General features: G+C 47.0%; 2 protein-coding genes across 4 annotated transcripts; one reads left to right on the forward strand and one right to left on the reverse strand.

Annotated features, from left to right (window-relative positions):
- Positions 1-639: 639 nt before the first annotated feature.
- On the reverse strand, positions 640-10,891 carry LOC309715214 (uncharacterized protein; the record flags this gene model as incomplete). 2 transcript variants are annotated; one of them, XM_082548141.1, is made up of 7 exons in its annotated part: positions 10,485-10,891; positions 5,413-5,958; positions 4,069-4,277; positions 3,365-3,479; positions 1,635-1,821; positions 1,244-1,351; positions 640-1,103 (listed from the first exon to the last, which is right to left on the reverse strand). In XM_082548141.1, the coding sequence occupies exons 1-7, from the start codon at positions 10,488-10,490 to the stop codon at positions 640-642; spliced, it is 1,635 nt and encodes a 544-aa protein (XP_082404267.1). In that variant the 5' UTR covers positions 10,491-10,891. The 2 variants fall into 2 exon arrangements, with proteins under 2 accessions (XP_082404267.1, XP_082404266.1); XM_082548140.1 differs by lacking the exon at positions 10,485-10,891 and having other exon boundaries at positions 5,413-8,139.
- Positions 10,892-11,164: 273 nt separating this feature from the next.
- On the forward strand, positions 11,165-19,132 carry LOC309715269 (post-GPI attachment to proteins factor 2-like). 2 transcript variants are annotated; one of them, XM_082548258.1, is made up of 6 exons: positions 11,165-11,350; positions 11,919-12,135; positions 12,767-13,010; positions 13,089-13,195; positions 13,390-13,498; positions 18,563-19,132. In XM_082548258.1, the coding sequence occupies exons 2-6, from the start codon at positions 11,968-11,970 to the stop codon at positions 18,685-18,687; spliced, it is 753 nt and encodes a 250-aa protein (XP_082404384.1). In that variant the 5' UTR covers positions 11,165-11,350; positions 11,919-11,967; the 3' UTR covers positions 18,688-19,132. The 2 variants fall into 2 exon arrangements, with proteins under 2 accessions (XP_082404384.1, XP_082404385.1); XM_082548259.1 differs by having other exon boundaries at positions 11,967-12,135.
- Positions 19,133-19,307: the final 175 nt, after the last annotated feature.

Below are 19,307 nucleotides of genomic sequence, written 5' to 3' on the forward strand. Positions count from 1 at the left end.
GTGATGCTGGAGTCCTCGTGGACACAGTTTTCCAAACTTCAGAAGGTTCATTTGTTCGGTCACTCACACATTCCTCTCATGTGACCAACATCTCTAAAGTTAGAAATATCCTGTCTCAGAGTGACGCTGAAAAACTAGTTCATGCATTTATTACTTCCAGGCTGGACGACTGTAATTCATTAGTATCAGGAAGTCCTAAAAACTCACTGAAAAGCCTTCAGCTGATCCAAAATGCTGCAGCAAGAGTCCTGACAGGGACTAGAAAGAGAGAGCAGATTTCTCCTGTATTGGCTTCCTGTCATTTTCAAACCCTCACAGACACATGTGTGTCTTGAATGATCTTCGTGAGATCGGCACTGTTGGGATTTTTTAAAAAGGCTTTTGGATCGTTGCACAAAATAAATATTCACAATTTAAACATTCGCAGTCGGCTACAAACAAACTGCATTTTCAAACCTGCTGACGTCAGTATGGGGGGGGGACTTCCCATGATGCATCATGGAAGCTAAACTGGGAGGTGACCTCCTCACTAAGGCCAGCAGGTGTCGCTGTGCTGGGTGTTCTGGTGCATTTATCGTACGCCACACTCCATCACCTGAGGGTAAACAGTGTAAACAACATTACAACATCACCCAGCACTCAGACGGTGCTCCTGATGGAGTAGACCTCCCCTCCTTTAGCCATGACCATCCTCGCCACGGCCTGCACCAGATCGTAGACCTGCTGACCGTCCCAGTGGTCCGGATTGTTGTTGAGGACGTGGTACCTGTAGCCCACTTTGAAAAGCAGCTCAGGTCCTGCCGCCCGGCGCTGTCTCTCGATGTCTGGAGCCGCCGAGTTAGCATAGGTGTAGAGGATCCTGGTGTACCTCAACACGTCCATCCCAAAGAACTCCTCCACCTGCCTCATGGTGGCTAGATCCTCCACGGTGGAGGACCCCACCCTGGTGACCAGCAGGACAGCGTGGGGCCTCAGCATGTTGACACATGTGGAGATGTCCCTCTTCACGGCATCGTCTGATGTTTCCGAGAGACCGGGAGTCTCAGCTACGGTCACCTGGTGGCCGAACACCCACTCGCTCTGCCAGCAGCACGATGACGTCCCTGAGGAGAAGATTCCACCAGTTTACTCTGAACATGCTCCCAGTTTGAGGCGTTTGACCTCCTACACTAAGCTAATGTTAGCCGTGTAGGGGAGCTAAAGAGGCTGTGGCTAAATCAGTCCACAGACGGGTTAGCCTTACCTGAGGATGGATCGCCTGGACTGAAGGCAAGCCTTCCTAGGATGGCGTTCCCAGTGGAGCTCTTCCCCACTCCAGGCCTCCCAACAAGAACCAGTCTGATGTTGGACACTGAGATGGAGAAAGTCTGCTGTTAAAACGAGATTTAAAGGATACTTCTGGATCATTTTAAGCTCCGTGTTTCCTGTTTCTGTGGGTCTGAGATGAAACGACAGACGCTTTAAAGTCGTCATTGATATTCTTCGTGATGTCACACAGCCCCTCCCTCATGCTTTAAAGGAAGAGTGCAAAGTACCGAGGACAGCACAACTTGGACTTGCTTTCTACAGAAACGCAAAGATCGGTGTACCTCACACTGGGAGGGGTCACAGTCTCCAGTGTGCACATGTGATACCTGTGTAACGCTGCAGGAGCGAGCGCTCCTCCTCCAGGGGGAGGCGCCAGCCCGGCCACAGGCATTTAACCAAGTTTGTAGCGTCTTCGAAATCATCGAAATCCTCCTCATCGTTTCTGGCTGTTACTTCCTCCGGCCAACAGAACCTGAGGTTCTGTCTCAGGCGGTCAGCGTCAAACGTCAGCACCTGAAGGATCAACAGGATGTTTTTAAAGGAAACCTGCAAACATCTGAACTCTGACGGTACACCTGCAGGAGTGTTACGTTCAGGGACAGTCGGAAACGTTAAGGCTGAGAGAACACGTGTGAACCTACATGATCACAACAAATAATCATGTTCGAGGTCCTGCAGTCAAACATAAACCAGCTTCTCAAGCATGAAGCGCCAACAGCTGCAGTTCCTCTGACGCCCAGCAGAGGCAGCAGTGAGTCTCAATAGATTAGGGGTTTGCCCATTTGCCCACTTGAAATGCTGTGTGACTTCCTTTGAGAACCCTGTGACATCAGTGAGAGAAATGGGTTCTTTACATGGTGAGCTGCTGTCCAAAGCTGAAGCTATCGAAACGTTTGCTGAAGTTTTCAACCAGCTTATCAACAAAGTCAACAACAGAGGACACATCTCCCCGAACCTGTTCCTTCACTGTTGGGAAGTGTGCATAGTCTCCTTGCAGGAACACTTCAGGTTTCCTCTGAAAGCAGCGGACAGCTGTCATCGGTTCACAGATTGGATCGTCTTTGCAGCTTCAAATTCAGTCCATTCAGGTGTGAAGTGATAGCAACCAAAAAGGCCACAATATCCATGTTTCCCATCATTAAAAAAGAGAGAAAAGTTTGGTGCTTCCTGACTTTCCGGCTCTTCGTGCTTTGTCTCACGGTGGCGTTTGCTGGAAGAATGAGCACGTCTGCGTCGGTGCAGTCTTGAAAGTTCTATTTTCGGTCTTTACTTTTCTCGCTTTTGAAAGCGCCATCGTTGTTGTACCTCTTGTGACTGCCTGTATTGTTAATCGTCTCGCTTGTTATTCGCCTCTCACCGTCTCTTTCCTCTGTCTGTCGGTGTCTGCGATCTCCTTGAATGCACAGATTTGATTGGCTGAGTAGCGTCACATGGGTGGCTTAACTCGCACACAATTGGTTTGTCTGTTCCCTGGTCTATTAATGCAAGGTAACATTACCGCTTAAAATTCAATCGCCTCGTCAAAAGCATTTTAATATTTTGTTAAGTATAGGTCCGGGTCCGGCCATAGATGTTAGAACCACAGCAGAAACAAACATGTTTACAGCCTGAAACACATCTTTAGAATTCACCTGTTTAAATTGCATTAAGGCTTATTAGGGGCGTGGCCTCTTTGACAGGTGGACGGTGACACGGTCTTCACAGACTGTTGGTCTAAAGTGTTGTTTTTTCACCTGTCTCCAGCAAAGACTATTGGATCATCTATCCATGGAGGAAAAATGAAAATATGAAGAGAAACAAAGAATTTGGGTCCATATTCTGCAGCAGCGACGCCGCTCCCGCAGCTCGGACTCATGACCATCTGCCTGCATGCTGCAGAGGATCGCTCACCTCACCCTGCTGCCAGGACGAAGCTTTCATACAACCTGTGGATGCAGACTGACAGGCTACGAAATCTTCTCATAATATGAAATATATATTTAAAAAAACGAAGACAAAAATGTTCCTTTTCTAACTCAACATGCTTCAGGTGTAAAGAGTGATGAGGAGGAGCTACCCGTCTGTTCTCCACGTGCAGGGCGACGGCGACATTGTCCCAAACATAAAACACTCGTCGAATCAGCTGCTGAGCATCCACGTGGTTTCCATCAGGTCTGTGGGTCAGCTCGTAACTGTGGGAACAACGCACACGACTGAGAGGCTGGGAAAGTGGAAACACGCCAAACTGTCAGGAAGCGGCTGTGAGAGGAGCCAACACACTCACTGACACACACAGACACACACAGACACACATAGATGCACACTGACACACACAGACACACACAGACACACATAGATGCACACAGATGCACACAGATGCACACAGGGCAGACACAAGGGGGAAATACTAAATAATCAAGGAGCTAAACAGGGAACATAACTGCTGAGCACTAATGAAGCCAAAGAAACATCCCAAGGAAACAAAATGCTGGTGAGAAGGACCCAGAACCCTGAAACCTTCAGAACCTGCAGCTAAATGTCCACAGGACCGGATCCACGCTGACACCACGCTGCACCCACAGCTGCTGCAGAAAGCAAAGACCTACACGAGCACATTTTTGGGATGAAGCTTCCATATCTCCATCTATCACATCAGGATGAAGAAGCAGGCAGACGGCATCAATGAGAGCAGTACACACTCTGCACATGCTCTGTGTCAACCCGTGTGATTCTAACCTCTGTGATTCTTACCTCTGTGATTCTTACCTGTGTGATTCTTACCTGTGTGTCTTACACATGGCCTCCGGTCTCCAGATGAAGCGTCCGTCTCTATAAGCGCAGACGGCGTCCGGGTCATCATCAGGGAGCAAAGGAAACCTTGAGAAGAGCAGCTGATTGGCCGGGCTGTGGACCAGCACAGAGTACTGCACTTCCTGTTTGTACAGCGAGGTCTTGAACACCCTCATGATGGGCGGAGCTCCAGGGCAAAACTGGAGATGATAGAAGCAGAAGACTCCAGCTGTTACACGCCTGCAGTCACTAACCTGGTGTGGTGGATTTGTGCACAGCTGTGGTTTTACAGTTTCCACTCATCATGGGCACAGCTCCTTCTGGACTTCTTTTCACGGGGTGGACGATCGTACAGCAGATGAGAGCAGGGTGCACATGTTTGAATTTATTTTAGATTTTCTCCGACCCACACGGGGTCAGACGAGTGCTGAGGTTTGAGAGCTTCACCTTCAGCTTTCACCGCTGTGGCCAAACGGCTCAGTCTGTGTCGTCTCACCATCGACTTGGTTGTTAATAACCCCTGAGACAGGACGGTGCACCGGCGGACATGAAGGGGATGATGGACCAAAGGTAGTTTACCTGAGCTCTGAACACATTTCTTTCAAGGGTCAACGATCTCACCAGCGGCACATCTTAACATTAACATCACAGCCACAGCACATGTCAACAGAAAATCCCCTGGTGGATCGAAACCTCCTTGAATAGATGCAGACCACACCAGCAGAAAGTCCACCTACAAATCAACATGTACAGTGAGCTGCAGCGGTTAACACACGCCACATCTGACTACAACGCAGTTAAATAAGATACAAACTAACTAAATCAATTCAAACTACAGACTCAGATTGCTCCCCCCTCAGCTCTCATCTAATGGTTTATCCCACTGACGGTGGATAATTAGGGAATTCCCTCATCATGTGCACTCCAGCAATCTAGCCTTCAGGAAGTTGACCTCAAAAGACAGAGTGGTTAGTGGACTTCAAAATAAAAGCACCCAGCACCCTCACATTTCAGCAGCACTCATTAAAGACTCAGCTGAGTGTATGTGTACTCCTCATCCTGTGTGGATCAGAGATGATTTGTTTGTTAATGTCATTAAAGACGTCTGCTGCACAGTCGCCACCCTGTGAAAAAGCGGATCAAAGAAATCCTTCACAGCCCAAAATGACCTGACATCCATGACGTGATGATGGAAGTGTTGTGTCTTCCTGTGGTTCCGTTAATCTGAACTCGTGTTCATGCTGAGTCTGTTTAGTGTTTCCTGTTAATCACACTCAGTCTTTCTGCTTCACTCTCTCACTGAACTGTTGGGCCCGTGTGCTGACAGAGGAGTACCTGCTCGCTGTAGGCCGTCAGCACCTCCTGCAGGGGGAAGGTGAAGCGGTACGAGCCCAGCCTGGACTTCTCGCTGAAGGCCGGAGAGGAGGCGAACCTCCACAGGAAGCTCCGCTGCCTCGCGGCCTGCTCCTCCGTCCGGTTTGGGTGGGTCTCCTCTAGCAGCCTCGTCTCGGCCTCCTGGATCTCCTCGGGTCCCACAGCCAGACTCCACCACACCAGGACCTGCCTGTGAGGATCCCCGAAGCCGTCGTCCACCCTGATGCAACATAAGCCCCGTCGCTCCGTGTCGTGTTTGACACGGCTCACGTGGAACTCGGGTCGGGGGTACGGAGGGATGTCTTCACTGAAGATGTACTGGTTCTCCAACCCATACCTTTGAACTTCCTGTTTCAGATGATTCAGCCTGGAGTGCTTACAGTACAGGAAGTGCTCTAAACGTCCTCTCCTGTTTCTCTGTGTCCGCATGATCACAGGTCCATCCGAGTCTCTGTGGTGGAGCTGTTCCTGCAGACGCCCACGTCTGTCTCTCTGCTCCAACGAACGCTGCGAAGCACAAAAAGTCATCATCAGCGTCAAACTGAGGATTAGACGAGTCTGAGAAGCTCGACTGAGTCAGAAATCAGCAGCTGGACTGACGGTCGCACCTCTGCGGTGGTTTGGAGTACTGCAAAGTCATTTCCTGCCTGGTTGCAGTGTGTCCTACTCTCGCTGCTAACAGGTGCTTCTGTGTGTTTGTACGCACGATGTCTCACTTCCTGTCTCGTTGTTTATCCCCTTGTTGGTGCCTTTGAGCCTTTTTCCGTCTCCGTGTCCCTGCAGTGACTCTGTCTCTTTTTGCTTTTATCATCGTTGTTTGCTCTTTTCCATCATGCCGAGTCTGCGTGGACTGTGTGTTGCTGGTGTTTTGTGTCCACGTTTGCTCTTTTTTGTCCTTTCACACACTTTTGTGTCTTTGTTTATTCTCTGTTAGCAGAGCTGCCCTGTGCAGCATTTATGGCATAATACTTTTAAGGGAGAATAAAAAGTCGACACATACATCGCATTCCTGACGGAGGACTCTACCACAACCCCTCTCCAGTCCATTCACAGAGTCATTGCATGGTAAGACATAGATAGGATGTGGGCGGGGCCTTTTACCGTCATTTTATTGAGACACAAAGTACAAACACCTGTGGACACATAATCCAACACCCCCACTTGTACACAGGTTGGGGGGAAAAACAATCCTCCAAAAAAACATCTTACATTCCAAACACGAATCCAGAGAATTTGTCTAACTTAAACTTTGAAACTGGTTTCGTCATCATATCTGCTACCATTGACTCAGTTGGACAGTAATCAATGAGCACTTTTCTTTCATGTACAGCTGACCTTATAAAATGATATTTCACATCAATGTGTTTACATCTTTGTCTGTTCACTGGATTTTTTGACAAAGCGATTGTTCCCTGATTGTCCTCCAATATCATAGGTATTTCATACTCAAACTCATCAAGATCTTGAATCAAATAAGTCAAATACATACATTCCTGAACTGTTGCTGCTAATGCCATGTATTCGGCTTCACAAGTTGATAGTGCTGTAGTTGTCTGCTTTTTGGTTTTCCATGATATCAAAGGACCATTTTCATTTAGGCTTACACAATAACCTGTCATACTGCGTCTATCAGAAACATCGGATGCCCAGTCTGCATCACTGTATGCTTGTAGATCTAGTTTTCCACTTGATTCTATCTCAAAACCTTCTGGTTGTTGTATATATATTTCTTCATTTATTGGTGCGTGTAGATAGGCGGTTTTTACATCCATCTGGTGAACCAACATATCATCCTGAACCACTTTCTGCATCAAAACTCTCACACTCGATAAGTTAGCAGTCGGTGAAAAAGTCTCCTCATAATCAACTCCTTTTGTTTGACTAAAACCTTTAGCCACAAATCGAGCTTTATATCTGTCTGATCCGTCTGAGTTCTTTTTAACGGCATAAACCCATTTACCCCCCACTGCTTTCTTACCCTCTGGTAAAGTGGTTAAAGTAAATGTGTCATTCTCCTTAAGGGATTGGATTTCTTCATTCATCGCTTTTTCCCATTCTTTTGACTCACTTGACACAATAGCTTCGCTAAATGATGTGGGTATTTCACACAACAATCTGTAGCAATAATCAACACTGGTTTGCATCTGTTCATTTTCACACTCTTTCACATCCGTGATATAATCACTCAAATAATCAGGTCTCTTTCTGATTCTGGATGGATAACGTGTAGCTCCAGCATCTACTTTATCATCAGTTTTAACCTCGGACTCAGTTTGACTGCTTTCACTACCATCTGGAATATCCTCATCCTTCGTCTGTTTGGGTTCACCATCTTTTCTGGATTCATAAACCTCATCTTCATACATCTGATCACTCTGTGTTTGTTGATCCATTGTCGCGGGATTTAGTATTTTTATCAATCTGTGCTTTTCAACTTTCCCAGTTTTTGGGAAATAGATCAAATATGCTGGACTATTTTTGTCATATCCCAAGAAAACACCTTTGTCGCATCTTGGATCCAGCTTTCCCCTATTTTGTTTATAAGCATAGCACAATGATCCGAATTTCTTCATTCTAGAAAGATCAGGTCTTTTTCCAGTTAACATCTTATACGCTGTCTGACCTGTGCGTTTGTTAAAACATCGGTTCCGAATCACTCCCGCGGTTTGTACTGCATATGGCCATAAAGACTTTTGCAATTCGCTCTCAACTAACATGCATCTCGCCATGTCAAAAAGTGTACGCCAGTTCCTCTCTGCTGTTCCGTTTTGATGAGGCGAATATGGCGCCGAAGTTTCCTGCCTAATGCCGTGTCTACTTAATAAATCTCTGAACTGTCTGCTTGTAAATTCAGTTCCATTATCAGAACGAATGCACTTGATTTTCCCATATGACGCCACCTCTGCAATAAATCTTTCAGTTGCTTGAGTGGTATCACTTTTGTGTTTCAGATTATATACAAATGTTGCACCTGAATAATCATCAACAAACGACAAAACATACTTAAACCCTTCTTTAGAGTTTGGCGTAATCGGACCAGCCAAATCCGTATGTACCAACTCTAATGCTGCCCTGGCCTTTTCATCTGGTTCTCGGTTCCTAGTTTGAGTAAACTTCCCTTGTATACAGGCTTCACATTGCATGTTTTTGTTGATTTTACCCTTAATTTCCATTCCATCGACGACATTTTGCAAATTTTGAACATCCTCATAATTACAGTGTCCTAGGATTTCATGCCACGTTTGCATATCAAAACATCCATTACATTTCTCTTCAAACTCTTGCACAGTGTTTATAAAGAACAGTCTCTCGTGTTCATATATAGGGAATTTTGTTCCATCAACATGTTTAAGAAAACTGTCCCCGTGTTTGAAAACCACAGTGGCTCCGTTACTAGTAGCTGCTTTTACTGACAAAATGTCCTGTGGGAACGATGGAATGTAGAGTGCTTGTTTCAATGTTACCTTGTGGCTGCGTCCTTTACTGTCGATCATACTTATCTCAGCATCTCCTCGCCGCTTTGCAGCTCCTCTGCTCCGCCTTCCGTCAGCCAACTCTACACAATGAGCCTCGGGTCGAAATGTGTCATCAAAAGTCTTAAAACTCTCGATCTTCGTAAAGATATGTGACGTCGCTCCCGTATCCACCAGTAGCTGGTTATTCAGCATCTCTTGGCCGCCGTCCGGGACCCTCTGGGGTTCGGAGCCCGTCCTGAACGCGTAGTCCTTCTCCACAACCCCTCTCGCTTCATCCCGTCTTAGCTTCCTTCTACAGGTCGCATCTTTGTGTGTACTACTCCGGCAAAAACTGCACCATACTCTGGATCGGCACGTTCTTGCAGTGTGTCCCTTTAGTCCACATTTAAAACACACAATCTCATTATTCTTTGATCTTCGGTCATCTGCTCGCCATGAAGTAGAATCCTGGTCTAATTGCACTTTTGTCCTCATTACGTTGTCATCAGTTACAGCCGCACGCATTCTCTCGGTTTCTTCATAACTTCTGAGTTTTACTTTAAACTCTGAGAATGTGATTTTTGCTTCGCTCTGTGTAACGTGCACAATCAGGGGTTTAAACCTCTCTGGTAGACCTCTCATTATCATTGCGATCAGAAGTCCATCAGTTAATGACTCACCCGCATTTTTTAACGCTGTGATAATTGCTTCTGCTCGGATAATATAGTCCGTCACACTTTCATTCTTTTCATTTGTGAGAGAAGTAAGTTCGGTGTACAGACTTATGATCCTTGGCTTGCCCACTCCTGCATAATGACCTCTCAAGATTCTTAGAGCTTTCCGTCCGTCATCAACTGCATCTCTCATAACTAACGATAAACTTTTGTCATCCAGAAATTGTATCAACTCTGCATATGCTTCTGCATTTTTGTCATCATCTTCACCATCGGCTTCTTCATCACCCTCAGCCTTTAAGATGACATCTTTCAAACCTTGTAGTCTGAGATGACCAAGGAACTTCGTTTCCCATATCTCATATTTCCTTTCATCTCCATCAAACTGCAAACGGGAATATCGACTACCCGACTCTGCCGTGTGTCTGCTCATGATGCACAAAAACGCTTACTCACTCAATCGTGCCAAACTTTTAACACCTGCCGGTATCTTGCGGTTTCAGGAAACGCTGCCCTTCCTTTGGCAGTTACAGGACCTCCTCTTTACTGCTGGCTGGGCCCATAACCTGTTAGCAGAGCTGCCCTGTGCAGCATTTATGGCATAATACTTTTAAGGGAGAATAAAAAGTCGACACATACATCGCATTCCTGACGGAGGACTCTACCACAACCCCTCTCCAGTCCATTCACAGAGTCATTGCATGGTAAGACATAGATAGGATGTGGGCGGGGCCTTTTACCGTCATTTTATTGAGACACAAAGTACAAACACCTGTGGACACATAATCCAACATTCTCAGTTACTCTTTGTGTTGTTGTGTTCAGTGTTTGTTCTTTGTCAGTCAGTTACTTTGCAGTGAATCTGTCGTGTTTCTATCATAAACACATTTTCTGAATGAGTTACCTCCATGAAGCACAGCAGCAGGGCAGGCCTGCCCCTTCAGTCCTCCGGCAGGTGGCGTGTTGGTTCCACAGCCGGCATGAGTCACGGGGGATGAGTTTTCCTGCTGTTCTTTCAGAGTCTCAGCGGATCCACGGAGTCATCCCTGCGTGTCCGGCTCGGTTTAAAATCCTCCCAGCGGCTCCCGGACACACCGCACATGCGCAGTAAACTTCCTGCAGCTGTCACAGCTGGAGTGTGACAGCTCGGTCCGGCTGTCACCTGAAGACTCCACGGTGCCGTGTCAGCTGCGCCTGTGGGCGTGGCCGGCTGCGATATGAACTCTGACCTGTAAACAGGCAGAAAACAGCTGATGGCGTCACGTGACTATTCACCCCGTGTGAGGCGCCCCCTGCTGCAGAGGCAGGCACCACACACACACACACACACACACACACACACGTGAATTTACAAAACGCGTAATAAAAATGTGAATGCATCGTGGTCAAATGACGTCACATACTAGACACCTGTAGCAGTGAGCGACCAGCTGTTCCCATCACGTGCTGTCGCAGTGACGCAGTGATGTCATCTCACTGCTTTGTTTAATAAAGATTTAAAGACCTGCCACTGTTTTTACACGCTTTAGGTTAAAGACTTTTATTTTGAAAGATGTAATCAACGGAAGTTATTAATGTTGTCAGCAAAGGAGCCCTGCCACTTCCGGTTAGATTAATCATTAAACTAAGTTAAATAGCACGTATGAAGTGTGTGTGACGTTAAAACGGTGCGAGGAGCTTTAGGTGAGGCTGGAAAACTCTTTGTCCGGTTTAAAGCTCGTTTCCGGTCCCAGCTGCTGTCAGCCACGTCAGAGGACCGCACCTGTTCAGGTAAGACAGCCCCAGAACTCTGTCAAAGTTTAAAACTGAAGTCCTCTGCCTGCTTGGATCAGCGTTCATGCAGCACACCAGACTCCGTTTAAAAAACGTCACGTTTTAAAATCCACACTCGGTAACACTGATCAATGCTGGCTCCGTGGACTCGGATGTTTCTCTGCAGACCAGACTCCGTTTAAAAAACGTCACATTTTACGGTACCTGAACCAGTGGCAGAGACTGATGCTGGCTTCCTGACGGCTCGTGAGGCCAGTGACCTTCTCTGCAGTTCTGTATACACACTGCACCAAACTCCATTTAAATTCTTCTCATTTTTAATACCCGCCTCAGTAACACAGGCTGATATTTGCCTGTGGACACAAACAGGGCACCAAACCACTGAAATATCTTTTGAAGTTAACTGATGTTGTAGCACCGCAGTGCAAAAATCCCTCGTTGGAAGTAATCAATGCGTGTCACAGCTTTAAAAATGTCACAGACTAAAACATGTTTGGATTACAACCACAAACTCAGGAGCAGTAGAACCGAATCCTAAAGACGAGCTCGTTTCCATCCTTTGCAGGTGGTGTTAGTCTCACCTGTCTGAGGCTTGAAGCTCTCCTGTCTCCAGGATGCTCCAGGGGCCGTACGGCGACCCGGACCAGGGCCGGCTCCTCATCCGGCTGCCCTTCAAGATCTTCGCCGTGGTGACGGTTCTGCTGCCGGCGACCGGCTTCATCGCCTGCATCATCGTCTCCCTCATCTTCCACTACGAGGACACAACGCACGCACACTGTAAGGTAAATGTGCAAGCATGCAGACGCCAGCAGGAAACGCGTTTATCTGCACAGACGTTAAAGAAGATCACTCAAAGTGTCTTTTATTTTGAAATTAGAAGCAGTAAAACATTCTAAATGTCTGTAATTCTTCATGATACAGACAAAATGATGTCACTTCCACCTGGCGAGGGTCGTGACCCTGGTTTTAGTCGTCTCTTTAACCGGCAGCGTTTATGTTTGACCTTCAGTTAAGTCAGTTTGCACGGCGCCCAATCACAGCAACAGTCGCCTCAGCGCTTTAAATCATCAGGACGTACAATAAGACAAAGAAGACCGAGGAAACCCAGCAATCATAATCTCATCCGTATAGTGATAATGAAGGCATTCTATTCTATTCTATTCTATTCTATTCTATTCTGTATGACCCCCTATGAGCAGCACTTTGGCGACAGTGGGAAGGAAAAACTCCCTTTTAACAGGAAGAAACCTCAGACAGAACCAGGCTCAGGGAAGGGCGGGGCCTGTCGAGGAAATCTGGGCTTTAAACGCGTGTTAAATGTTCAGCACTTCCTGTTTTTAACGGCGTGCTGTAGCAGGAGAGGTGTTCTCCTGCTACAGAGGGCGGAGTGACTTTCAGAGTTTCTTCTTCCAGGTATCCAACTACCTCCCGTCCATCAGCTCCTCCGTCGCCCACGTGCCGGAGCGCTACATTTGGCGTGTCTGCATCGGGCTACACTCGGCGCCGCGGTACCTGATGTCCTTCGCGTACTTCAGCTTCTACCGTGGGCGCTTTAGCGGTCGGGAGCGGCTGCTGAGCGGGCTGGCGCTCCTCTGCAGCCTCGCCGAGAACACCGGCCTGCTGCTGCTCACATACGTGTCGTCCAAAGAAAACCACCGTGAGTACGCGGCGGTCGGCTGACCGTGAGCGTCAGACGTCTCTAATCTGAAACGTTGATGACTGTCTGTCTCCGCAGGTTACCATGACAATGGGTTCAGAGTGTTCACAGGGAGCTCGCTGGTGCACATGCTCATTACATGCCGGCTGTGGTACGTGATGAAGAGAAGCTTCGAGAGCGCAGAGGTAACTCGACCGCCGTCGGGTCCTGTGTGTCACCAGGAACAGAGATAACGCAGCTGTGCATCCGTCACACGACGATTAAATCTGTGAACGTTGGAGTAACGTTACAAACGTCACTTTAAGTTCATCGCTCTCCTTTTATTATTTAATTATAAACGATCTGCAGAGCTGTTAATCCCACGCTGTGTCCTTCTCAGGAGGACGTATCCTATCGTCGGAAGCTGCGTCTCTTTGTTTTAAACGCCGCCTGTTGTTTGGCTTCCTGCTTACTCTACAAACGCCACAACGACCGCTGTGAACCTGGAGGTAAGTCTGACTCGGTCACGTTTATAACCGGGTTCAGAGGGACTTCTGTCTGCAGGACGGTTCCAGTCTTTGAGACCAGAGGGAGCACAGTCCTCAGCCTGTGTCAGACCGGGCTGCTCTGCGTTAGTTTGGGGTTTGTTAGGATTACAAGAGGCTGTGGGTGCTGTGGGTGGTGCATCAGCAGGATGATGGGGTATCAGGACAGTTGATACGTGCTCCTGGTACAACAGCAGCGAGTGCTTGCTCCGTATTCCTGGTGTGTGTTGGACTCTCGCCCTCGCTGCCCCTTTGCTCTCTACCCTCTCTATCTTGGATTTCGGCATACTACTCTTTATTTTGTCTGTGAAGGTTCTCAGTCATCCAGGTCATCGTAGTCAAAGGAGCTTGCAAAGAAAAGCGTCTGGACTTCTTTAAGTTGCTTGAAGACGTTTCACCTCTCATCCGAGAAGCTTCTTCAGTTCTAAGGTCAAATGGTGGAGAGTCCCAGATATAAACCTAGTGGGAGTTTCCCCCCACAGAGGGACAAAAGGACCCCCTGATGATCCTCTAATCGCCTGAGCCAAGGTGTGAAACTGGGTGTGGGTCACAATCAGCCAGAGTTTCGGGTGTGTTCATTGTGAAACCTGGCCCCACCTTATCATGCGAATTCCTGAGGTCAGATGGCCCAGGATGTGAGTGGGTGTTAAGGCGTCTGGGGAGGGATCTCAAAACTGGATTATAGATGGCAGACAGTTGGTGTCATAAACCCTGCCTCTGTTCAAAGATGGTCGCTCACCTCAGGAATTCACATGATAAGGTGGGGCCAGGTTTCACAATGAACTCACCCGAAACTCTGGCTGATTGTGACCCACACCCAGTTTCACACCTTGGCTCAGGTGATTAGAGGATCATCAGGGGTCCTTTTGTCCCTCTGTGGGGGGAAACTCCCACTAGGTTTATATCTGGGACTCTCCACCATTTGACCTTAGAACTGAAGAAGCTTCTCGGATGAGAGGTGAAACGTCTTCAAGTAACTTAAAGAAGTCCAGACGCTTTTCTTTGCAAGCTCCTTTGACTACTCTTTATTTCTTCATATTACGCTCATTGGGTGGCTGTGCATTATTAACATATGACCAGCAAACACCCCTGGACCTCCGTTTCTCCTATTCACATCGCTTCGATCTACAGCCAGACTGCCCCGCTGGCCCTCCCTGCCTACCCCCTTTCATCCTGTATAAGAAACGATACAGGAGACGTGTTAAAGGAGTGGCTTCCGTGTGCGTATGAAGGCTTACCTTGAAGCACGGGCTACGGTTTACCCATAGGCCTCTGGGGACTTGCCACGCTCTTTCCCTGCTTGGCCACCAGTGGCTTTGCTCCGTCTCACAGCAAGCTTACCCAGCGCCTCCAGCGGCATGCCTCCCTGCTCGGACCTGGATCGCCTCGTACAGACGTGGTGTCAACCACAGCGACCTCAGAGCCCTGCGACGCGCTGCTGCTGATGCTGCGCCCTGGACACGGATGGCTCTTTTCAACGTCAGGTCGCTGGTAAACAAGACCTTTTTTCTGCCACGAGCCTTGGTGCTCTTTTTTTGACGGAGACCTGGATTCGCCCTGGTGAGTCGCCTCCCTTTTCGGAGCTTCTCCCCCCAGATTGTGTCTTTTTTAGCTCCCCGAGGCTTTGGTCTCTAAATGTAAATACAAAGTCCGACAGCTACCCTCTCCTTCCTACCTCAGCTATGAGGCTCAACGTCTGGAGATGACGTGAACTTCTCTGTTTGTTGTGGTTTACCGGCCACCTAAATATAATAACACTTTTATTCACGAATTTGCTGACCTTCTTGGTTCAGTTATGTTTAAATATGACTGTGTGCTTATTGTTGGTGATTTTAACCTTAATATCTGCTGTAACGATGATCCGTTAGCCAAAGATTTCCCTGCATTAACCAACCAGCCCACGCCAGGGGCCACACCCTCGATCTGGTTTTCATATGGCTTGGACATTAGCATCAAGGATATAAGCAATGTTGGGATTTCTGATCACTTTCCTGTTGTCTTTGATGTTAACTTCTGAACTTCACCCTTCGTGCCTTCACGTCGCAAGGCGCGTTGATAGTTTCCTCACCGACGCTGTTGGTGACCTGGGGATGTTTCTGGATAGCTCGTTTAAATTCAACAAACAAGTGTCTTCTGTTGTCAAATCTTGCTTCTGTTAATTGCGTCTTATTAGCAAGGCCAGACATTATGTCTTGCACAGGGACCTGGAAAGCTGATCCACGGCTTTGTGACATCTAGGTTGGATTATTGCAGCTGCCTTTACTTCGGTCTTACCTCTACTCTCCTCCATAGACTGCAAATTGTTCAGAACGCGGCTGCTCGTCTCCTCACGGGTGGTGGGCGGCGTGTCTCTATCAGCCCTGTCCTTGCTGACCTGCATTGGCTTCCCGTTAAGTATCGCATTCAATTCAAAATCCTGCTGCTCACCTTCTGAATCATTAACAATACAGCACCAAGCTGCCTCACTGAGCTACTTACACCCCTGCTAGAGCACTAAGATCATCTTCCCAGCCACTCTCGGTGCTGCCGAGGTCCCGGCTGAAGACTAGAGGTGACCGAGCGTTTGCCCCACCCCCATCGCTGTCCGCGAGTCTGATTCCATTCAATCCTTCAAACCGCGGTTAAAAACCAGCCTCGCCTTTTCTACCAGTTAATGCTTGTTTGTTAGTTAGTTTAACTCTTATTTCTATCTTTGGTCCATTCTTAACTGCTTTTAATCATTTTAATTTTTTATCCTTTACACATATTGTTCTTTTATGCTTTTATATGCATTTCGTTGGCTTCTGTGTTTTTAATGCCATTTAACCTGCTACCATGTTGGTACTTTGCCACAGCTTCATCCTCATCAGGGCTCTAGACTAACGTTTTGCCATGGGCGTACCGGTACGCCTAACTTTAAAAAGTTAGGCGCACACAAATTTTATAATAATTGATATAATATAATGTGTTTTTCTGGATACACTGTGCTTTTTCAGCATTCAAAGACTGATGACACCGTGTCAGAGCTGGCTATGAATTTCAGAAGGATCAGGCCTTAACAGAAAAGTTAGCAATAGTTCTTTTCCTATTACAGCTACATCCACTTCTGTCGGGCCTAGGCTGCTCATAGGGCTGCGTATCATCACTGATTTCTATCATCCATTCGATTCTGGTTTTCAAAGTCCCGATTCGATTCAACTTAGCCTCAGACAGTCAGAAATATTATAATTCTGATCATTTATCAGCACTGACTTCATCAGAATTGTGAACATCACAGCAGATGCCTTTGTGTGAAAGTAACTGAGAATAAAACAGAAAAGCATGAAGGAGATTTTCCTGGTCTGGCTTTTTATAGCAGATAACCTTAAAAATATTCTACAACGTTCTGCATATAAAGTTTAAATTTCTTCAGTATTGAACAACAGAAAAAACAGGCTTTCTTGTCCGAGGTCATTTAAGTGAAGAAAGAAAAAGACAGCAGCCACAGCGCTGTAAGCAACGGTAGACTGGTGGGTAATAAGCCAATGAATAATACAGAAAACAGAGATTGGAGACGGAAACTGTTCTTGAAGTACAGAGAGAGAGAGAGAGAGCTAGCTGTGCATGGAGTGTTATTTTAATAGTCGTGGAAGCAAAACAGCAAAATTCATGACGACATTGATCAAATGTGAAGCGCAGTTTGCTGCTTCTTTTGCTGCTTCTTTTGCTGCTTCTTTTGCTGCTGGCTCGGTGGATTTTGGCTGGAGAGACAAAACCTGCAGCTCAGAATCAGCGCAAAAAGACGTAAACACAGCGCGGACCGGACGCATCAGGATCGCTGAGCTCCGACAGCGTGTCCGTCTGCGGGCCGTCGGGTGAGAAAGCCGAGAAAGACAAAGCTGATTCTGATGCGTCGGCTCTGTGTTTACGTCTTTGTGTGGAGTCCGTGTACCTGCTCTCATCTGCTGTTTGGTTGTTGTTGAAATGGTTTTGTGAGCTTTAATCTGAGAATCTGGTGTTTCTGGCAAAACACAGTTATATTTAAAAGTCGATTCAGGATTTAATGAATTGATATCGCTTTATTCAAGCTACTCACCTCCCACTTCCACCTGCACTTTCAACCGGACCAGAGAGGTCCCGCCCCTGACTATCTCTGATTGGTTTAGTCCATGATAGGGGCAAAATGTGTGTCTGTTGCTGACCACAGGGAAGCTTGCAGATTTTTATTTTTTTTTTTTTTGCTACCCGAACAGTTGGTCGCACAGGTGCAACCAAATATTTTTTTTTAGTCGCACCACTGAAAGATTTGGTGACAAATGCGAACAAATTGGTCGCACTCTAGAGCCCTGCTCCCTGTTACTGATCTTACTCTTTGCATGTTAAGCACTTTGGTGCACCACTGGTTTTTAAATGTGCTGTATAAATAAAGTTTGTTGTTGTTGTTGTTTGATGCTCTGATGCGACCTGAGTCACACTGTGCGTCCGACAGGATTTCAAACAGGTTTGATTTTCTTACACCCATACGACTGATGGTCGGGTGGTCGTGGGGTGTTAATCGCTTCTCGTTACCCCAGGTATACTACACGATGAAGGTGAAACTCGGCCGATCCCCAAAACGACTGAAAAATCGTCTCAAAATGGGCCAAAACTCGCTCAGTGCATGGCCAGCATTAGAGAGGTCACATGGTGCCTCCTGGAGGAGGTGTTTTGAACATCTCCTACCAGAGGGAGGTCGTGAATCAGACCCAGAACAATCTGGACATCAAGTCTTTCAGCTGGTATCCATGGAGACGGACTCTGGTCTCTGCTGCAGACGAGCAGGTGTTTGGTTGGTTCAGTGGTTGGTTTGCTCGCGGATGCGTTGTGCAGCCTGGCCCAAACTTCTCATTGACAGCAGTCTCAGCCTGAGCACAGTTTAGACGTCACCAGGAAGTGCCACGACTTACACTTTGATCAGCGCTGCAGACCGGAGCGACCTTCGTCTGGAAGCCTCACGGAGACGGTGTGAAAACTGATTCTTCATCGCTGCTGTAACTCGGATACACTGACCTGTCTGCTCTGTCTCTCCAGTCTACACCTTGTTCGCCTTCATCGAGTACCTGATGGTCTCCTCCAACATCGCCTTCCACTTTACGGCTTTCTGGGACTTTGGCAGCAAAGAGCTGATCGTGGCCACGCCGCTGATACGACACTGAGCTCCGCCCAGAGAGTTCTTCTTCTATCGTTGCTTTTAAACACCTGGGTTTAAAGTCTGTGTCAGTGCCTGCGTCCATCTTCTGTTTGCAAGCTGCTGGAGCGTTTTTAATGCGGTTATCTGAACAATCATGCGGCTGCTGTGCGGTTAGTGCTCCACCAGAAGAAGAAGTCTGAGCTCCAGCAAAACAAATAAAACCTTCTTACAACTGAAAATAAAATCAAAGTTTGTTAAATGTTATATATTACAAATGTTATAGCTGGGAGTCGTTGTCCTGTTACGTCAGCTTTTAAAACCTTTTCTTAAATGTTTCTTACATATTCTTCTATTTTTCTGTTTACAGAGTTTTTCCTCCGTCACTGTGACACGCTGCTTTAAACATCTGTCTCTGTTTCTCTGATAGATTCATGTTCTGCTCCTTAATTAAACCGAAACACTGAACTGTTGGTTTATGGCTGCTCTTCTTCTTTATTGTCCACTGACACACTCTGATAGAATACAATAGAATAGAATAGAACAGCCCTTTATTGTCATTGTACATGTACAACAAACTAATGAGAGCTCCACGCCACTGTGCAGGAGTAAAAACAGAATATAAATACTAAAGACATCAGGAATAAA

This window comes from Aulonocara stuartgranti, assembly GCF_965226115.1.
Source record: "Aulonocara stuartgranti genome assembly, chromosome: 10".
In the NCBI taxonomy this organism is placed as follows: Eukaryota; Metazoa; Chordata; class Actinopteri; order Cichliformes; family Cichlidae; genus Aulonocara; species Aulonocara stuartgranti.